Raw genomic sequence first — 18,830 nt, forward strand, 5'->3', positions numbered from 1 at the left:
ATCGTTCGATATCAAGTAACGTGTGGAATTGTCAAAATTGTTTGCTCTTGACATTTCATTTCGAATAAGTTAGTGTCATTGTTGTCAAGTCTCACGTACCTGTAATTTCACCAGCACCCTTACCCTTCAAAACCGGAATGGAGTAATGCTAATTATTCGACTACATTGTCTTGTAAAGATTAGAATCGTCTACAGAAATTATTGGTCCATGATACATATTTTAATAAAAAGAAACCGTCATCTTAGTCCCGTAACTTGATATCATATTATACAAAAAAATATAAATAAAAATACTGACGTAATTTTTTTTCATCACAATGTTGTTTTCAAACACATAATACTATAGACAAAAAAGTCGGTGATAGAATAGTGGTTTTAGTGACATAATTACGTACCGTGTGAAAAAGAGTAAAATATGAATTTTAAATCGCTTTCTTTGGATAGATTTAAAGTGTCAAACATAAATCTGTGAACATGTCCACTTTGCACAATTATTTTCTTTTGTTAAAAACAATTTATACTTCTTTTCATTGTGACGCTGACGGTATATTGCAGAATGTGGCGTTTTCTAAGTGCCTTTATGCACACGGCGTATTTTATATTTATACATGCTGATGATGCCCATTTACGGCGCCGTAGAGGCTCAAAAAGCAGATTGTTGCGTTTGTATCGATTCAAACGGGATACAGACACGAGTTAGTCTGAAGCGTGAAGTGGCAGGGTTACCCATCGCTTTCTTGCCTGTTACGTTACGTAATCAGAGCGGCAACATAGCGAAAATGCTAACGCGAATCTGTTATCTATGATTCTATTAATAAAAACCGGAATCCAAATAATTACACAGTCATGTCTATTATGTATTTATATCGATATCGTATCACGTTTTTCATTAATTCACTAACTACAGTAATATTGGACATTTGTTTCAAAAATATATTAAAAGCCCTTAAAATGTTATATTTGGACATGTACTTTTAAATAATTGTTTTTGAAATTGCGTGTCCAACTTGATCTTCATTATTTAATAATTAGGTGTATTCACTACTTACGTAATATGTATCGGCAATACGAATTGAAAATTCGACAACCCTTGTCTACGACGTCATGGCGCCTCATTATATATACATATTGATATAATAAATCTGTATTTTTTATACATACATATATTACTCTGCAGTAAATAAATGAAGAAAACAATAACTGAATGAGTCCCAGACATAAGTGTTTTTTGCTTACTTCGTTTCATCTTTCGGAAAATGATGATAAACAACGGTACACAGCACAATTCATGACCATTATAAATATAAAACATTTTTATATTAACGTCCAAGTTTCGTAATGAATAAATGAAAACTATATTCAAATATCAAAGTCATCTTCGCGCGAAAACGGCTCGCCGGCAGCCTTGTTGTCGTTCAGTCAATGTGACCGGCAATGTACGTGGCGTGGTGCGGTATCTAAAGCTAGGGAGGGGCGGAGAGTATCCGTTCTCTTTAATTTTTGTTCTCTGCGCGTGACTACAGCGCGTGTATGGCGCGTATACGCGAAGATGACGCGCGTTTATGGCGCCACTGAATTGGTGAACGTGTGCAAAGGTTTACTTGTTGCGACTGCAACGCATTTGAATCGCGTACACGCGCGTCGTCGGCGCGTATAAAGTACTCTGTGTGCATAGGCTCTAAATCAGGTATCAAACAGAAAAAGTTGGGCTGAAGGCCCCCGTATACAGACAATTCTTCGCTTCGATCAATCGTCATGATAATCGTATCGATCCGCCGCTACTCTCCTGCCATTCAAATTAACGGCAAAAACATACACTATGAAATAGTCGTTTCAATGAGAATGAAATGATGGACAGTGAAGACAAATTGTGCCGTATATGGGGGCCATGATAAAAGTAAAAAAATAGGATTCAACTTACTGGAGTGGTGAGAGGCGCAGGCGCCGTTCTTCCAGGCGACGATACTGCCACACTGGGAGCGTTTGTTGCTTCACCTGAAACAATGCAATATAAAATTTAATTCTATAACATTTTAATTTTATAACACTAGATTTGGCCTGTCAAGCTATAATGAGCATTTCTCGAAGAAATTTAATAGACGTTTTTGGTTTTGGTATTTGAGGCTCGACTGTACTTTTTATGTATGTGGGCATTTGTGAACCGATTTTGATGATTCTTTTTTTTTGTTGGAAAGAGAACACCTCAGTATTTAGTCCCATTTAAATCTGAAAAAATATTCCACAACGCCTTCCTTGTATAATATATAACATAACTAACGCATTTGCTTTTTGGTAACTATTTTTTCTCAGTACAATGATTTGTTTAGTATTATTGACATGTTTTATTTACCTGCATCTAAATTTAAAAAAGCTATTATTAAAGCCCTGAGCTAATTTTTTAAATTTTTTTACTAATTTTAGTTTTGCCTTACCTATCATACACGACAATTTTAATAGTAATTTGTGGATGATGTTGTTGATTGTAGATGCACTTATATTAAAATTAATCAACTGAATCTAAACATATCATGTATAACTGTTTGTTATCCCTGCAAAATAAATAAATAACTAGCACGCACTACAAGGTGTTGTAGATCTCGTTCTGTTGAGGCCACCTCTAATGAATCCGGTCTGTTCGATTCCACCCACTTTCCGTTATCGATATCAATAAAACTTGGTAAATACATTTTATTTTTAATACAAAGTGGCGGGACGAACAAGTCGTGGGCCTGGTGGAAAGCGACACGCCTGTCCATAACAGTTGCAGTACTACTTATAGCTTTCCGTCGTAAAGACCTAAGGGGCACTACCACTGCACCCGTCTCTTGGTCCTTCAAAACAGGAACGCAGTAATGTTCATATTACCGCATGTTCATATTTGTTCATATTACCGCATGGCGGCATAAATACAAATTTTTGAGGTTTGTTCATTGACTTACAATTATGTGGACGTCGGGTCCGCGCTAAAAAGTGTCCGAACTTATAGGGCGTTAAAATCGTATACAGAGCGTCATTCACGCTTTAGTCTTCGTTTGTTCGACTGACAGCGAAGCAAGCAAAATTAGACAGTACTGCGATGACATTACAATTTAAATTCAACGTTTTAGCTTTTTCATATTCCTTTACATGTCACTACGTTTAAGTAGGTTGATTTAGGAAAATTTTTTTCGTGGTTTTTGTATTAGACCCGTCGTCCATTTATTTGTAAGTCAATGGGTTTGTTTTTTTATGTATGCAAAAGTTATAAGTACAGTGCGGTACTGTATTTTTAGGAAGTTTTACAACGAATGTTTTACAAGTGTTATAAAAAACTTCGCACCCTCTGGAAATTTATGGATATTTATAATCTATTTCGTTTATAACTGCGTATGGAACATACATTTTTTTATAGCGCATAAAGTTGAAAGCGCTTATATTTTACAATTTTATGTCGATTTTCCATCTTATCTTCACGCTGGAAACATAACATCGATTTTCACATTTTTTCGCCCCCATATCGGGGCGTCCTCAATTAATTTATTTCTTGTGTCCTGACTTACGCTCGGCCCCGTCTTTGAATGTAGTGATTAATCAGGTTTTTTCCGCCGCCGGCCGGATACGGCGGGTATGGCGGGTGTAGTGGGTATAGCGGGTAGCGGGCCGACGGGATAAATCTCCGGCGAGCACTCGATCTCTTCGGACAAGTACACGGCCAGAGTCCGCCACATTATTTATGTCCGTCTAGTATCAGAGCCCAAAGTGTGGGTTTATTAAAATAACTGGTTCGGAAGCACACTTTATAAAAGCATAGGTACTTTGAAGTACCAAATATATATCAGATAATCAACATAGAGAAATACCTAAGATCCGCTAGTTCATACCGTGACTTAGTTGGTATAGCGTCTGGCACGGTTTGCTGGAAGACGTTGGTTCGAATCCAGCCGGATCGAAAGATTTTTTTCTAAGTGTTCTTTCTTCGACCTTTGTGTTGATAAGTGAAATAATTTTACAAAAATAATTGAATGCCATGATGGGCAAACATTGTGGCAATCAATAAACTTAAAAATATCAGACTTTTATACTTTACATTTAACAATCAATCTGCCATTTATTATAATTATATCGAGTTTATCGTAGGAGAAATAATTTTATCATTTTATATAATACTTTTGAGGACAACACACTGAGTACTTCTTTGACTCAGAGCGAGAGCGCCTTCAAATCAAATGCTTATAGAAGAGCTGCAGTGGCGCGGCAACCGCGCAAGCGCGCTGCTTTTACGGTGTCAATTATTGAAGCAAAAAACAGTACAGAGTACTAAAAAAACCGACCTCTTCTACCCTCTGTCCAACAAAAAAAGAATCATGAAAATCGGTTCACAAGTTCCGGAGTTATCGCGTAACATACATACAAAAAAAAAACATACAATCGAATTGAGAACCTCCTCCTTTTTTTAAGTCGGTTAAAAAATAACGTGCGACTGCCGCATCATAGTTACGCGACTGCAGCGCTTCTATAAGGGTCTAACTAATATGATGGCGCGCTTTTAAGCTTACAACTGCGATTGTATTTTTATGTAATAGGTCAGTTAAATTGTGCACCAAGGTTCATTATTATATTCTTAGAATAATAACGCATAGAAACCTTGTCCGCACACGCTAAGTGAGCCAAATTGAAGCGCGCCCAATGGTCCTATACGAGCGGGCGGGCCTTCAGTGCTCAAGGTCAACTTGCACCGCGAACAGATCAAGAATTTTCTTGAAAAATTTCAAGAAAATGAGTGTAAAAATACGTCAGACAAACATAAAATAGATGCTAACATCACATTCCACAAGGAAGTAACGCGTTTCAACTTGTATTTTTATATACATAATGGTAGGTGTAAAGCCCTAAGTAAATAAATAAATAAATAAATATTCACTAAAACCGAAAATTAACCCACTACTAAAACTAGCCTACATGAATTTGATTTTTGCCTCACTTGTGACAGTTCCTTTGATATGAAACTATCATTCTATGCGTTATTATTCTAAGATTATATTCCTATTTATTTATATATTGCACAGGAAAAAGCGCAGATTAAATTTAATAAAAGAAAAACAAAAGGTACTGCATATTTGTATAATAAATTTCTTCCTGCAGACTTAAATACAGGATAAAATAAATACAATAACGGGCTTAACTAATACCTCAAATAGTCCTAATATAATAATAGTAGATAAATAATGTTACGTCACTTTCAATTTAAAAGTAACTTATTTATAAGGATGTAATTGGAGTTCAGATATTATTATTTTTTAATTTAGTTTTGAACTGTTAGTCTTACTTATTATATAAGTAATAATAAGGCAAACACTCATAGCCCCTTACCAGGGAAACCCTGTGTTGCGGGTGCCATTTCTCCTGGCCAGGGAATCGAACCCGGGACCACTGCACTAACGTTAATTTGGAACTTTATGCAACAGAGACCGGCAGCATTTTTCGGTGCGAGAACTTATTAAGTTCTAAAATATCTAAGAGTTCAGAATCTTTATATGCAATTGAGCGTTCGTGAATCGCGCGACTGCATTGCGCCTGTATCTCTACTAAAAGTCGCCAAGTGTAAAGTGGAAGTCTGATGGTTTGACTCAAGCACAGGTCGTGGGTTCGACTCCGGGCTTGCCCCTTTAAGTTACCATGTACCATGAGTTTTTTGGTGAAGGAAAACATCGAAACCTGCACGTTAAAGAAGGTTAACAACTCTCGGAAAACGTGGTGGTGGACTATGGTCTAAACCCTCGCTTGAAAGGACCGTGCCCAGCAATGGGACGTGTAAATGGGTTGATGATGAAAATACCTTTGACTACGGATTAAGCCGCAAAATTAATTAAGCTTGCAATTTCCTTATTACTTTACGCATAAGGGGTTTCCTAATTTACTGAACTCGGCTAAAGAACAGCACTTGAAGTTACCGCTTATGATGAAAGTAATGATAAATACTCTACAATATGACGTTGCGGTTTGGAGAAGGGTGTATTCCAGTGACGGTCTTTGCGAGAATTCCTATCCTATCTTGTCCTCGTTATTGTAACGAATGTAATCGATATTTTTAGCGAAATTAAGTTGTTAAAGATATGCTCTATTATTACCACCGACTTAGTGTAAGCGGTAAAAAAAAAATTTACAGGATAGGGTTTTTTTATAATATATGTATTTGTACATATAAATATGATACTAAATTGAATTTTAATATATAATAATGATTTTCGTAAGCGATTGTGTAGCACGTAATTTTTTGTAAATAATGGATGTTAAGCCCTTTTCCGGCTTTTATAATAATATTTGCCATTAAAAATATGCAACATATTTATTATTATTATTTATTATCATCATTATCATTATTGTTATAACTGAATATAACAAAATTGGTAATTAACTTAGAAAATGTTTTATTAAAATTGATGTTGAACTCATGATAAAATAAATATTTATTGATTGCAATAATGTCTGTATAAATTATATAAGGTCCTACTTTATCGGGTTTTAATGAAGACATTACAAGGTATGTGTATAAGGGTTATAGAGAGAAAGGGAGGTAAGGTTTATATATTTACTCGCAAGCACGCACGGTAAGTAAAGTTCACAATGTTTATGATTATTCTTATACGTAGTTTAGCTTTTTGTTTAACATTTCGTAGTCACGTTTACAATCATTACGAATGTAATTTTATCAATCAATCGAATTTTATAATTAAACATAAAAACATTACAAAATACGTATGAAATAACGAAAATACGAAAAACGGAATGTAAGTCAAAATAATTTAAAATTTGATAGAATATAAAGTATCCCAAATTTAAATGTTGTAACACTATAGTACTATATGAGTAATTTGGACATTGCAAACCTGATACAGTTTCTAATGTCAATAAATAAATAGTTAGCCTGTAATAGTCTCACTGTTGGCACAGTTCTCCTCCCGGAATAAGAGAGCTTGCTCTGTAGTTCTCATGTAGTGCCAATTATGAATTGGGATCTTCACACATATCATTCAATTGCTTTGTAGATGTGTGCAGGTTTCGTCATGATGTTTTTCTTAAAATTTTTAATCAAAATTCATAGGTGCCAACCTGGATTCGAACCCACGACCCTGTGCTTGTGAGGTTATTAGACTACCTTGGCTTTTTAATCGACGTCAAAAAAAAGGAGGAGGTTATACGTTCGGCTATATGTATGTTTTCAGATGTCTCCGTCAATTGTGGATCGATATTGGAAATCTTTTTTTGGTAGAAATCACCAAGTCAGAAAATCGAAGGAAATCCTCAAATTTTATAGGCGTGGCCGTGTGTTCACCAATTTCTCCATCAATTGTGCACCGATTTTGAAAATTCGTCTATTATTTGTAAGGGTATACTTTCGAGATGGTCCCTGATGCTGTTCTGGGTTCGTTTCGGCTATCACAAATTACTAATTGTTTTCCGCAAATAAAAGTATACTTTTCATTTGATACAATACATGCAATCAACAAAGCACCGTCACCATGACAACCAGAAAGGGAAATATAAAATGTACAAAGGAGTCCGTAACAGTCCCATTGTCACAAAGAAGAAGTGACGAATTTCGTGATGGTCACCCGTTCATTGCTGTGAACAACAAAAACATCGATGCTGTGCGCCGTATGATCAAAACAGACAGGCATATGACATACCATGAGATTCGGGTATCTTTAGGCATAGGCATGAGTCAAATACAATCAATATTACACAAACATTTGGGTGTAAAAAAGCTGTGCTCTTGATGGATCCCACACAATTTGATTGAGGCTCAAAAAACGGATTGCGTCACTTGGTGCAATGCCATGCTTACCAAATTCAACGAAGGGGCGTCAAATTTGGTGTGGGACAACAGGTGACGAAACATGGATTTATAGTTACGATCCCAAAACAAAGCAGCAATCGAGCGTATGGGTCTTTCGAGATGTACCGAAACCAACCCAAGTGGCGCGCGTGCAAAGTGCCTCTAAGCGGAAGATTGCTTCTTTTTTTTAATAAAACCGGACACGTGGCTACTGTTACTTTGGAGAATCGTTACAACGATTCACGGTACACCGTGAATAGTGATTGGTATACGACCATTTCTTTGTCGGAAGTTATCAACAAACTCCGTAAAAATAACCGTAAATGCCGTATCATCTTGCACCACGATAATGCCAGTTCTCACACGGCTAGACAGACGAATGAATTTTTGAAGGTGAACAACGTTGACCTTATGAGCTATCCCGCGTACAGTCCCGATCTAGCACCTTGGGACTTTTATTTATTTCCAAAAATTAAGAACCAGTTAGTTACGCGGGCAACGATTTTCGTCACCTGAAGAGGCTGTCGTAGAGTATGAAAAATATGTTTCAGAGATTGTCACGGCCAAGTGGCATAAAAGTTTTCAAAATTGGTTCATTCGTATGAAAAAGTGCATTAACGCTAACGGAAAATATTTTGAGAAACAATAAATTCATTTCTGACCATTTATAGTATTTTTTCTTATTCATTCCGGAAACTTATAGTGCGCCTCACATAGTAATAAAAAAAAGCAAAACAGTCAATCTTTCTACGATTATAATTGCATGTCCTGATCTTGATATAATACGTAAGCTGTCTTAAAAAAATCACGATGGTTTCACTGAAGATTTACATTTATAAGGGAAGGGATTCTGGAACTTTCGGGAAGATTCCTAATTAATCCCGGAGTCGCACGGGGAAATTAATTGGATAGGGAAGTGCACAGTCACGATTCACGCGCGTGTGTAGCCACCCTTAATTACATTTGTACGATTTCTACGTTGACGATGCTAGTTTTGACAGTGATGGATTTTGAAGACATTTTCGTTGGATTTTCGCTGTTATCGTGGAAATTCTTAATTTCCTTTTGATTTTTGTCTATATATATATAAACGTATAATTGGAAATTTAGACGGAAACTTTTCTTTGATAGGCACGACACGAGTGACAAAAAAGTAAATAAAAACAATTATTTCGGTTACGGATTAAAATTTGACTGTAGTGAACCGGAAATCTTTACATTGAAATTCTATATTCAAATGTAGGTCAATGATTCAAATGCATTTCTTTTTTGGAGCCGGTTTTTTTGTTTACAATACTGACTGTAATGAGTACTATGATGTTTTACGACCACGATATTCGTTTATTTTTGTGAAATTGCTCTACTAGTTTCTTAATTATTAATTAATTAATTTTTATTTATTTATATCAGGCAACATGACCCATAATATATACCTTAAGGACTAACACACATACAATATGATATAACAATATAATTAAACACTGTTTATTTATTTACACGTATGAACTGCGACGTGTAACACAACTTGGGTGTCCGGTAACCGGTTTCGGAAACATCGATACGTGACACCCTTCGCCAAAACTCCTACTTCATGAAGGTCGACAGATGTCGTGTTGGTACTCTCATCACAAATCAATTAAAATTCACATTGTGGCGGGACCCCTACCGCTCGACCCTCAGGGGATTGACTTTCACCCGTGTTTACTCCACAATATCTGCAGACTATGTGGAGTAATGAAGCCGTGACACGTAAAATAACGTCGTCGGTATCGCTAAACGCAATAGTACCTCTTTTCCGTTCCTTCTTGAAACCGTTCTCATCGTACTGGTCAACTCGTATCGATGGTACTGACGACATAGCTTCAGAGATGAGTTCCCTTTTTTCTTCTCCCCCTTCGTTGATAACTGCCTGGGTTGTAGTTATGGAGCAATGGGTTGGCTGGCAGCAGCAACAGCCAGCGTAATCATGGTGCTTACGCGTACCATCTCTGCCGGGGCGGAAAATCGAGCGGCGGGGCGCGGGGAAACGCACGCGTGACAGTAGTCGGCGACGCATGTAAAATTAATAGAAAGATCATTGACTTGCAAATAAATGGACGACGGGTCTAATACAAAAACCACGAAAAAAATGTCCCAAGTCAACCTATTCGAAATTTAAATTGTAATGCCATCGCAATATCGCGCTGTCAGTCGAACAAATGAAGACTAAAGCGGAGTTTGGCGCTCTGTATACGATTTTAGCGCCTTACAAGTGTGGACATTTTTTAGCGCGGACCCGACGTCCATATAATTGTAAGTCAATGACAAAGATCGAACACAAAGTAAAATTCCTTCGCTTGACAGGACTTGAAAGTGCATCTGTTCCATACCAGGGTGACAGCTCTACCAGCTGAGCAAAGATCGAGTCCGCACGCTCTATGAATTTCTCTATGCGTTTGTTACAGATCCTTGTTTCTGGATTTACCGGCTTTTTTTGTTTACAGTTTGCTGTCTACATACATACCTCATTCGTTCGTACATACCTAACAATATATAATTTGTTCAACGAACTTTATGTGTACATTATGTCTGTTGCAGAACCTGTTTTAAGAATTAACGATCATATGTCAAAGAAAAAAATCTAAATATCTTCATTTAATAGGTACGCAAATTACAAATGAATTTGTTAACGAAAGCTATATTAGTCAATTATTCACTTTAAAATGCTTATTACCTGCAATAACTATCACATTTAAAAGAACAAAATGGCAACACTAAATGATATTGGTATGACAAAAAAAAAACAGGAAGGACGAAGGACAGATATGTTAGTGGGTGCCAGCTGGTGCTCCTGGCGCATATAGTGTTCTGTGAGTTTGTGAGATTAGCGAGAGAGAGAAAACGGGGGAATGCATTTTTCAGAAATATGCTTTTAGTGCGTCTATGAACCTATCGTTTTATTTTAATGTATTCACTATGTTAACAAATTCGTCAAAATTATTAAACTCTACCATTGATTCGTAAGGCAGGGTTCCCCTGCAAAGAACGAGAAAGAAATTGTATGTAGGTACGACCTGACAGGTCGGAATGCATAAAATTGGTCTTATTTATATTCAAAATACGACCATTTACTCTGAACCAATGATTTAGGCCACCAGCTACGTCATTCGTCCTCTGTTCCAGTAGGTCTACCTTTGGTGCGGTCACGACTGCGGCCACATCATCTGCGTACATCAGTACGTGTCTGTCGCGCACGTACTCTGGTACGTCGTTCAGAAGGAGGGAGAACAGAGAGAGCGATGATACCTGGGCTGTGCCAATTACGGTCTTCAGTGGCCCTGACTTCACTGTTCCTACGATTACCTGTTGTATGTTTTCGCATTTAATTATAATATAAGTAAATAATAGTTAGTTTATTAGTCCCACTGCCAGGTAGAGGCCTCTTCAAATAAGGGGGCTTGGGCTGTATTTCCCACGCGGCTTTTGCAGATCCCGTGAGTAAAAAATAGTTTCATTTCCTATGTGTAACAATTGCGAAAACCTAATCAAGCGAAATATTTAACATGTTTATTGGCTATTGACCAGAAAACCTACAATAACAGTGTTTTAGCGGGTACAAAATGTAACACAAAACGCAAGCTTGTACGATGAAATTAACGTATTTTTGTTCCATTATCGCCATCCAATCGTTTTGCGAGTACATTGTAAATTCTGCCATATCAGCATGCATTTTGTATTTAATTTCACAAGCGCTGAAACGCCTGCAACTGTTACCTTTTTCGATACCTGGCTCTGATGCTTGTCTTGTTTTGCGATGTTATCTTACTTTCGTTCAGCATGTCGGGAAATACAATTTTAGCTAGCCAACTTGGTGCACGCTAGTGCAGCCGATTTTAGAGCCTAGAGATATAATGATGTAATAAAGCCACACATCACACACAGTGCTTTTATCATATGAGTCATAATTTTATTAACTGCCTCCGTGGCCGAACGGTTACCATGCCGGACTGCCACGCAGAGGTCCCAGGTTCGATTCCCGGGCCGGGAGAAATAGTTGTATGGCCTACAATTATTTCTCTCGTGAGTTTGGGTGTAATTTGTGGTTGTCTATGTGTGTGTCCATGGCACCCGCGACACAGGGTTTCCCTAGTGCGGGGCTATGTTGAGTGTGTGCGTTATTTATTTATAAATTAATATGAACTACATGAACCAGGTTATATAAAGGTTTATTTGTAAAACACTTAACAACTTGCCAGGGCTATATTATTGACATCATGAACAACACGCTGCTTGTCAAGAATAATAGCGTAATCCAAAATAGCTTCTTTTTGACTAATTGTGACGATGCTACCTCTTTCATCGTCATCCCACCTTTTATCGCCCTCTTTTCTGTGTCCTGGCTACGTGGATGTGACTTTTGATACATAAGAAATGGTTAGTATTATGATCAGTCAGATCAGATCAGATCCTTGATTCTTCAATCTCATCTAATTTAAAAGCTTACCTATAGTTAAAAAGTAAGAAGTATTTAAAGTATACTATTTACTCACTGTTATTTTAATCACCACCTGATAAAAATAGAAGAGAAAGAGCTCCTTGTGAAAGAGTTCGTCCGGGGTAGTACTGCCACCTTATCTATTTCTGCCGCCAAGCACTAATGTCAGCATTACTGTGTTCCAGTTTTGAAGGGTCAGGGTGCTGGTGAAATTACAGGCACATGGGACTTGTCAACTTACGTCTCAGGATGACGGGCGCAGTGGCAGTGCCACTCAGATTTTTGCGATTTAAAGCTCTGAGTGGCACTGCAACTGTTACGGACAGGCGTGAAGCTTACCGTCAGGTGCACGACTTATTCGTCCCGTCATTTGATATTATAAAAAAAGCGTTTTCTGTTTTAGTACCAATGACTGCTGAAGTGTTGAGACATGTTACTATAAAAATATCTAAAAATGGCGGCCAATTGAAGCTACCTACACGCTACACGAACCTCGCACCACCTATATTTGGAGCTATCTTTGGATTGACCGCGTAGTGGAAGACCAATCTATGGATTATATTGTTCATCAATCGCAATGCAGCTTCTAAGCCTAGATATTGTTCGCCACTTTAGGTACAGGTTCAAGTTGACATTTAAGATTAAATGCAACTCTATGTCACTTGCAATAAGAACAGTCCAAAATGTCTGTACCACTGTCTAAAGTATATTACAAAGCATTATCGCTGTGTTTTGAATTGAAAGTTAGGGAGAGCTAGCGCAATTACAGGTAGTGTAGATTTAAGTTTCATGTTCCAAGGCCTAAGGATAGTTTATAGCTGTAGCCGCTTTCTGTCAAGTGGACCGTCTGACTGATTACCAGTTTACATGTTAAAATATACATTTAGGAGAGCCCTCTACGACGAAATCCAATCGTAAGGTTATCACTTTATCGAGTAACGTTACTGGGTACAACATTTATTAACTGTCGAAAGCAACTCGACTGAAATTCGTTGGTTAATTAGGTTATTTCTCGAAGTGAGACTCGAAATTTCGGAATACGACAGCCAATATTTCTCAATATCTCGCTGATTGTTAATTAACGTTATTTCGTTGGTGTGCAGAGTTCAAAATTGATTGGTAATTTTGTCAGACTTAATTATTACGGTAGCATTAGCCTCATTAACGTTCTTCACCAAAGCGTCATATTTATGAACAAGGTTGATGACTTCTGAAGTCTTTTGAGTTTCCTCCACGTTAGTAAAATATACACGGAATTTTATCATCCAAGTACGCAGAAGCTGTATAATAATAACCTTTTAAATAAAGTTTTTGTTTCCCTATACTTTTAAACCTCGTAAATGGCAAATTTTGAATATCACCCTGAATCTTACTATAGAAGCGTATACATTGCCCTTTAAATTATTTTGCGACTTTGTCAAGACAACTGTCGAGAACAGCTAGTTTGTTTTTATTCCCCTTGGTAATGTTACGTCCGTCACTATTTTTAAAAATTACATGACGCAACTCCAAGGATGTAAAGTGGCTACTTCCTTTGGATGGAATATAAGCGTACTTCCGATCTAATGTCATCATCATTATTATCAATCGGACGACGTCCACTGATGAACTTAGGCCTCCCCCCATTGATTGCCAGACTAACTGGTCGGACGAGACGTACATCCATCGATTACTCGATTATCGATTATTACCTTACCAGGTCATCCGTTCATCTTGTAGGGGGCCGTCTCACTGAACGCCTTCCAGTTCGTGATCTCCATTCGAGAACCTTTGTTATGTCTAATGTCAGAATACACATAATTCTAAAACGTCACCCTGATGGTTTAGCCTCAAAAATAATTCACATGAAATACCATAACTGCCAAGTAAGAATTAGAAGCATCCAATTAGAGCCAAAGGCATATTGAATTAATTACCTTGTTTAGATCAGGGGACATGGGGCCTACATAAATTTACTTTAGAAGTCTCTGTCGGAGATTTACCTGTTTACCTCGAGGGTGACAGAGAAAAAAAGATTGATAAATTACTCTTACGAGAGGGACCGGCGTTAAGCCCCTAGAGAACAAGTACTTCGACATAAATGTGTGTTAGGAATACCTATGTAGATGGCTTTTTGTATTAACCGACATTATAAGTAAATTGAGGAAATATTTAAATTTATGGTCTCTGCCCATTTTAGGAGCCAATTCAAGACGTAATGTGCATATGTACCTATAATAAAACAAAGGTGCCAGAGAATGATATCAATTGCCCAGTCTCAAATTAGAGACTTAGGTACTTTGAATGCTTGAAAACCTTCCTTCCTTTTCCTTCGATCCGGCAGACGCTATGCCAACTAAACCACGGAACGAACCAGCGGACTTCGTGAATTTTTCTATGTGCTTGTATTAATAATTTTAACAAACTATAGTCGTCACCGAATAAGAAGCCAAATTTGACAGCTAAAGAAGGCGATAGTATGTAACTTTGAACGCGATCAACGAAACAATAAACAAAGAATTATTAGCATAATTGAGTTTAAAAAAATACATAAATTTTATTGAAACATTATATAATATGACAAAACATATTTGAAGTACTGCTTTCGCACGAATTAAAAAAAAAAATGCTATTTTGAGTTACCCCGAAACGTCCTGAAAACAGTTACGTCCTCAAGCTATTTTGTTTAAATAATAGTGTTGTAAGCAATTAATCGCCGAATTTCACCGAGTCACTTCGATTTCTCGGAAAAAATATTTTTTTTAAATATTAGAAAAATTATGAATAATAGTTAAGATTCTTTGTTGTTGACATTAACAACTTCTAACTTATTGCCAGCCGAATAATTGGAAATTTGTGAAATCCTTGGTTTCTTCGTAATTTAATCTTTTTATGCAATTGCTGTATTATTTAATATTAGTTAAACCATTTATGAATATTATAAAATAAAAATTAAAAGAATTGGATACAATTCATCGGAATGTGGGACAATTTTACGAAAATAATAGGAATTGCTACAGAATAGCAAGGAATTCTATAAATGAATTGCTTTTAACAGTGCTTGTAACAATTGCTTTTAGGCCCCCTGAACAACCGAAAAATAATCTAAATAATCACAAACTCTTAAAATTTTAAATCGATTTCACTTGAAAATCGTATAATGTGATTACCGATATGATTAGTCTACAACCCTATTCGCGTCACGATGACAAGTGTCAAATTCGGCCTCTTATTTGGTGACGACTATAGTGGAGTAATTTCACAAAAAATAATTGAATATCAATGCAATACAAATTTAATACATAAAATCAAATCCATGATCAGATCAGATCAGTTCAGATCAGATCCATGTCCATCACGTAGGTCAGAGTGCTTAATCACGCTGTTGCTATGATTGTAAGAGTTAGTTTACTGCTCCGTGGCCGAACGGTTGCCATGCTGGTCTGCAACGCAGAGGTCCCGGGTTCGATTTCCACGCCGAAAGAAATATTTGTATAGTCTACATTTATTTCTCTCGTAAGTTGTGGTTTTCCTAGGGTTTCCCTAGTGCGGAACTATGATTGTGTGAGCTATGAGAGTTTCTCACCTATCGGCAAGAAGACGTCACGAAACTTTCAAGTTAAAATCGATTTTGTTCCCACTCAACGATCTCAAAAACTACAATGGCCAAAGAATTACCTTGTACATACATCTAGAAGGATTATCGACACCGAACTTCTAAACTAAATTTAGTAAACCAGTTAGTGGTTCGTAGTTCGTGTAACGTTAAAGTTGGATGAGTATCAGAGCTGCGCTTGGACGTATAGAGAAGCAGTCGATGTTTACTTAACACAGATTTGTAGAGATAGTAATAAAATTAATAAAGTTTTCTATATATTTACTAAATTAAAAATCTCTATTTATCGTCTGTGCTGTGTAAAAGTTCGAAGCGCCAGTTGGAAAAATGTTCCAGGGGAGAATGTTTTAAATTTTACTGTCTTCAATGGAATAAACCAATAAATAAAAAATATATGGATGACAAAATAAGCTCGAAAGTACAATTAGAGAATATTTGTTTTAAATTCAACATTTACGTATATTTATGTACATACATCATGCATGCCACCATAGTATAATAAGAACAAGTAAGTAAGGCAACTTTTGCCTGTTCAACGTAAATGCCTACACATCGTTCGGAGCGTAGGGTTGTTGCATTATTATTTAGTTGCGCATGTGGTAAACATAATTTGAAAACCTTAAGGTGTTCGTTACGGCCTATATTGAAATAATATATAAATTTGACGTCATTTTGTAAACACAGCGACTGCTTCAAGTCTATGATGAATGGCGCGTGTGACTCCCCGCTCTGTGCAACGCGAGTACACCGCGAGAGTTTGCGAATGTGTGCATGCAGTACACGGCGCGCCGGTGGGCGTGCATATATTAAAGTCGCACTGCTACGTTTATATGGAGGTACCGCACTTTTCTTATTACACTAAATATGATGTCACGGTTATGTTAAGTTGCTTTCACGCACTTACGTTCATGTTCTGTGGTAACCAGAGATAGGCAAGCGCCCGGACTTTAACCCGGCGCTTTTTAAACGCGGTTAAAGCCGAAGTTGAGATGACTCTTTTTCGTCTAAAACTGATTTCTGACACTGAAATTTGTAAGAAGTATGGAATTACTTATACTAAATTACGTATTCGCCGTTTCTGCCTATGATTTAGAACAGAAACGAGTTAAAACCGGAAATCCCGGGCGGGTTGATTGGGTTTTAACCTACTGTCCATCTCTGGTGGCAAATAATGTGAACTCAGTTACCATGAGACCAAAACCTACTACGACCTATTAGAGTAATTTATTTATTAATTGACAATAACATATAACTGTAAACCATATTTAAGGATCCCCTACTCACTGTTCCGTCCCCTGTTCTGCTCCTAATGAGACGTGAAATAAAAGTGGACTGTATAAACAATACGGCTGATATATTCGCCGTCTTAAATGTACTGAAAAAAACCGGTCATACAATTAATTCGAATAAAATCGAAGGGTCGTCCGCCGTCGGTTGCTGGCGATAAGGCGAGGGTCTGGTCCCGGGCGCATAAAGAACCGGTTAGTGATTTATGAATTATGACATGTAGGTTACTTTGCGAAGTTTTTCTTTACCTTAAACATCTTCAATCATTGTAATATTGGGTTTATTGATAATCACGATGTTTTACTATCAGGATTTTCAATTATTTTTTATGAAATTACTACTATAGTTTGTTTATAATATTATTAATACAAAAAACGAACACAAAGAAATATTCATTCGATTCCATTGCATTCGAATCAGCTGCTTCACCATGCTGTGGTTGATGCTCTCCCAACTGAGCCGTAAACCAGCAGATCTTAGCTAACAGACGACTGCATATTTGCAGTTAAGACTTATTAAATGCAGTCGATCTCGGCTGCATGAAGTCTATTTCAACTGCTTGCAGTTAATGCGTGAAGTAGTTATCAACTTCATGCAGTGGTGGTCTCGGATAACGATTTAACGCATTATATATCTATGAAGACTCGACTTTAACATCAATATTATCAATTGCTTAATCAAATTTCGGGGAAAGGTATTGAAATCGTGGGAACTGTGGAACTATCTGAAGTGACGAATACCCTAAACATCATATATTTTTGTTGGTTGACATTAATTCTACGTCGAATTTGTCTCATTCATAGACAGCACCATTAGACAATATCACATACTTTGCTCTGATCCCAAAGCATTTGTGTTATGGAAATCGGGAACAACGACGGTACCACAAACGCGAGACAATATAGAAAAATCAGTTTTCTGCACTGACCCCGCCGGGGATCGAACCCGGGACCTCTGTCATGGCGACACCATGAAAACCGGTGTGCAAGCCACTCGACCACGGAGGCCGCCTACATAATTGTTGCATAGACATTGGAAAGCTGATATATCTACTTCCGCCAAAGATTAAATTTAGCCATCCAACGGGCCTACAAACAACCTTTAATTACAACCACTTTTTTTTACGAAAAAGTGTATTGTGTTCACTATAGTTCTATTTCATTATTTAACGATAAATCTGACAAGATGCAGTGGTATACGCGGCGGGCAGTCTCAGAGTATTTTATAAAGATCGCTTGGGGCGAGTTGCGCCATAAATCTACCCCTTAATGCACTTGTTATTGTTCTATAAGAGGGTGTTTAAGACTTAAATAGCGGTTATTAATTTTCGTGCCGATGCGTTTAATGTTTCTGATTTACTGGCTTTAGTCTTGTAGCATGTTTCGGCGATAGGATCGTCTGGTTATAATATCAAGTGACGGGACGAACAAGGCGTGGGCATGGTAGCGATAGACACGCCTGTTCATAGCAGTTGCACTGAATCTGAAGGGCACTGCCACTGCACCCGTCACCCTGAGACATAAGTTAAAAAGTCCCATGTTGCTGAAATTTCACCAGCACAGAAAAAGCGGCAGAAATAGATAAGGTGGCAGTATTTCCTTGGGCGAACTCTTTCACAAGGAGCTCTACCGCTACAATAGTTTGCAGATATCAGATAC

General features: G+C 37.3%; 1 protein-coding gene across 1 annotated transcript in view; it reads right to left on the minus strand.

Moving 5' to 3' along the window:
* The window catches only part of LOC113226134 (nephrin-like), a 465,840-nt gene that overhangs the window by 32,505 nt on the left and 414,505 nt on the right, over window positions 1-18,830 (minus strand). The window contains exon 14 of the mRNA XM_026458662.1: window positions 1,922-1,995. Within this exon, the coding sequence (XP_026314447.1) occupies window positions 1,922-1,995 (74 nt within the window). The remainder of the gene's footprint in view (window positions 1-1,921; window positions 1,996-18,830) is intronic.

Source organism: Hyposmocoma kahamanoa, unplaced genomic scaffold, assembly GCF_003589595.1.
Source record: "Hyposmocoma kahamanoa isolate Upper Pololo Valley unplaced genomic scaffold, ASM358959v1 182, whole genome shotgun sequence".
Classification (NCBI taxonomy): domain Eukaryota; kingdom Metazoa; phylum Arthropoda; class Insecta; order Lepidoptera; family Cosmopterigidae; genus Hyposmocoma; species Hyposmocoma kahamanoa.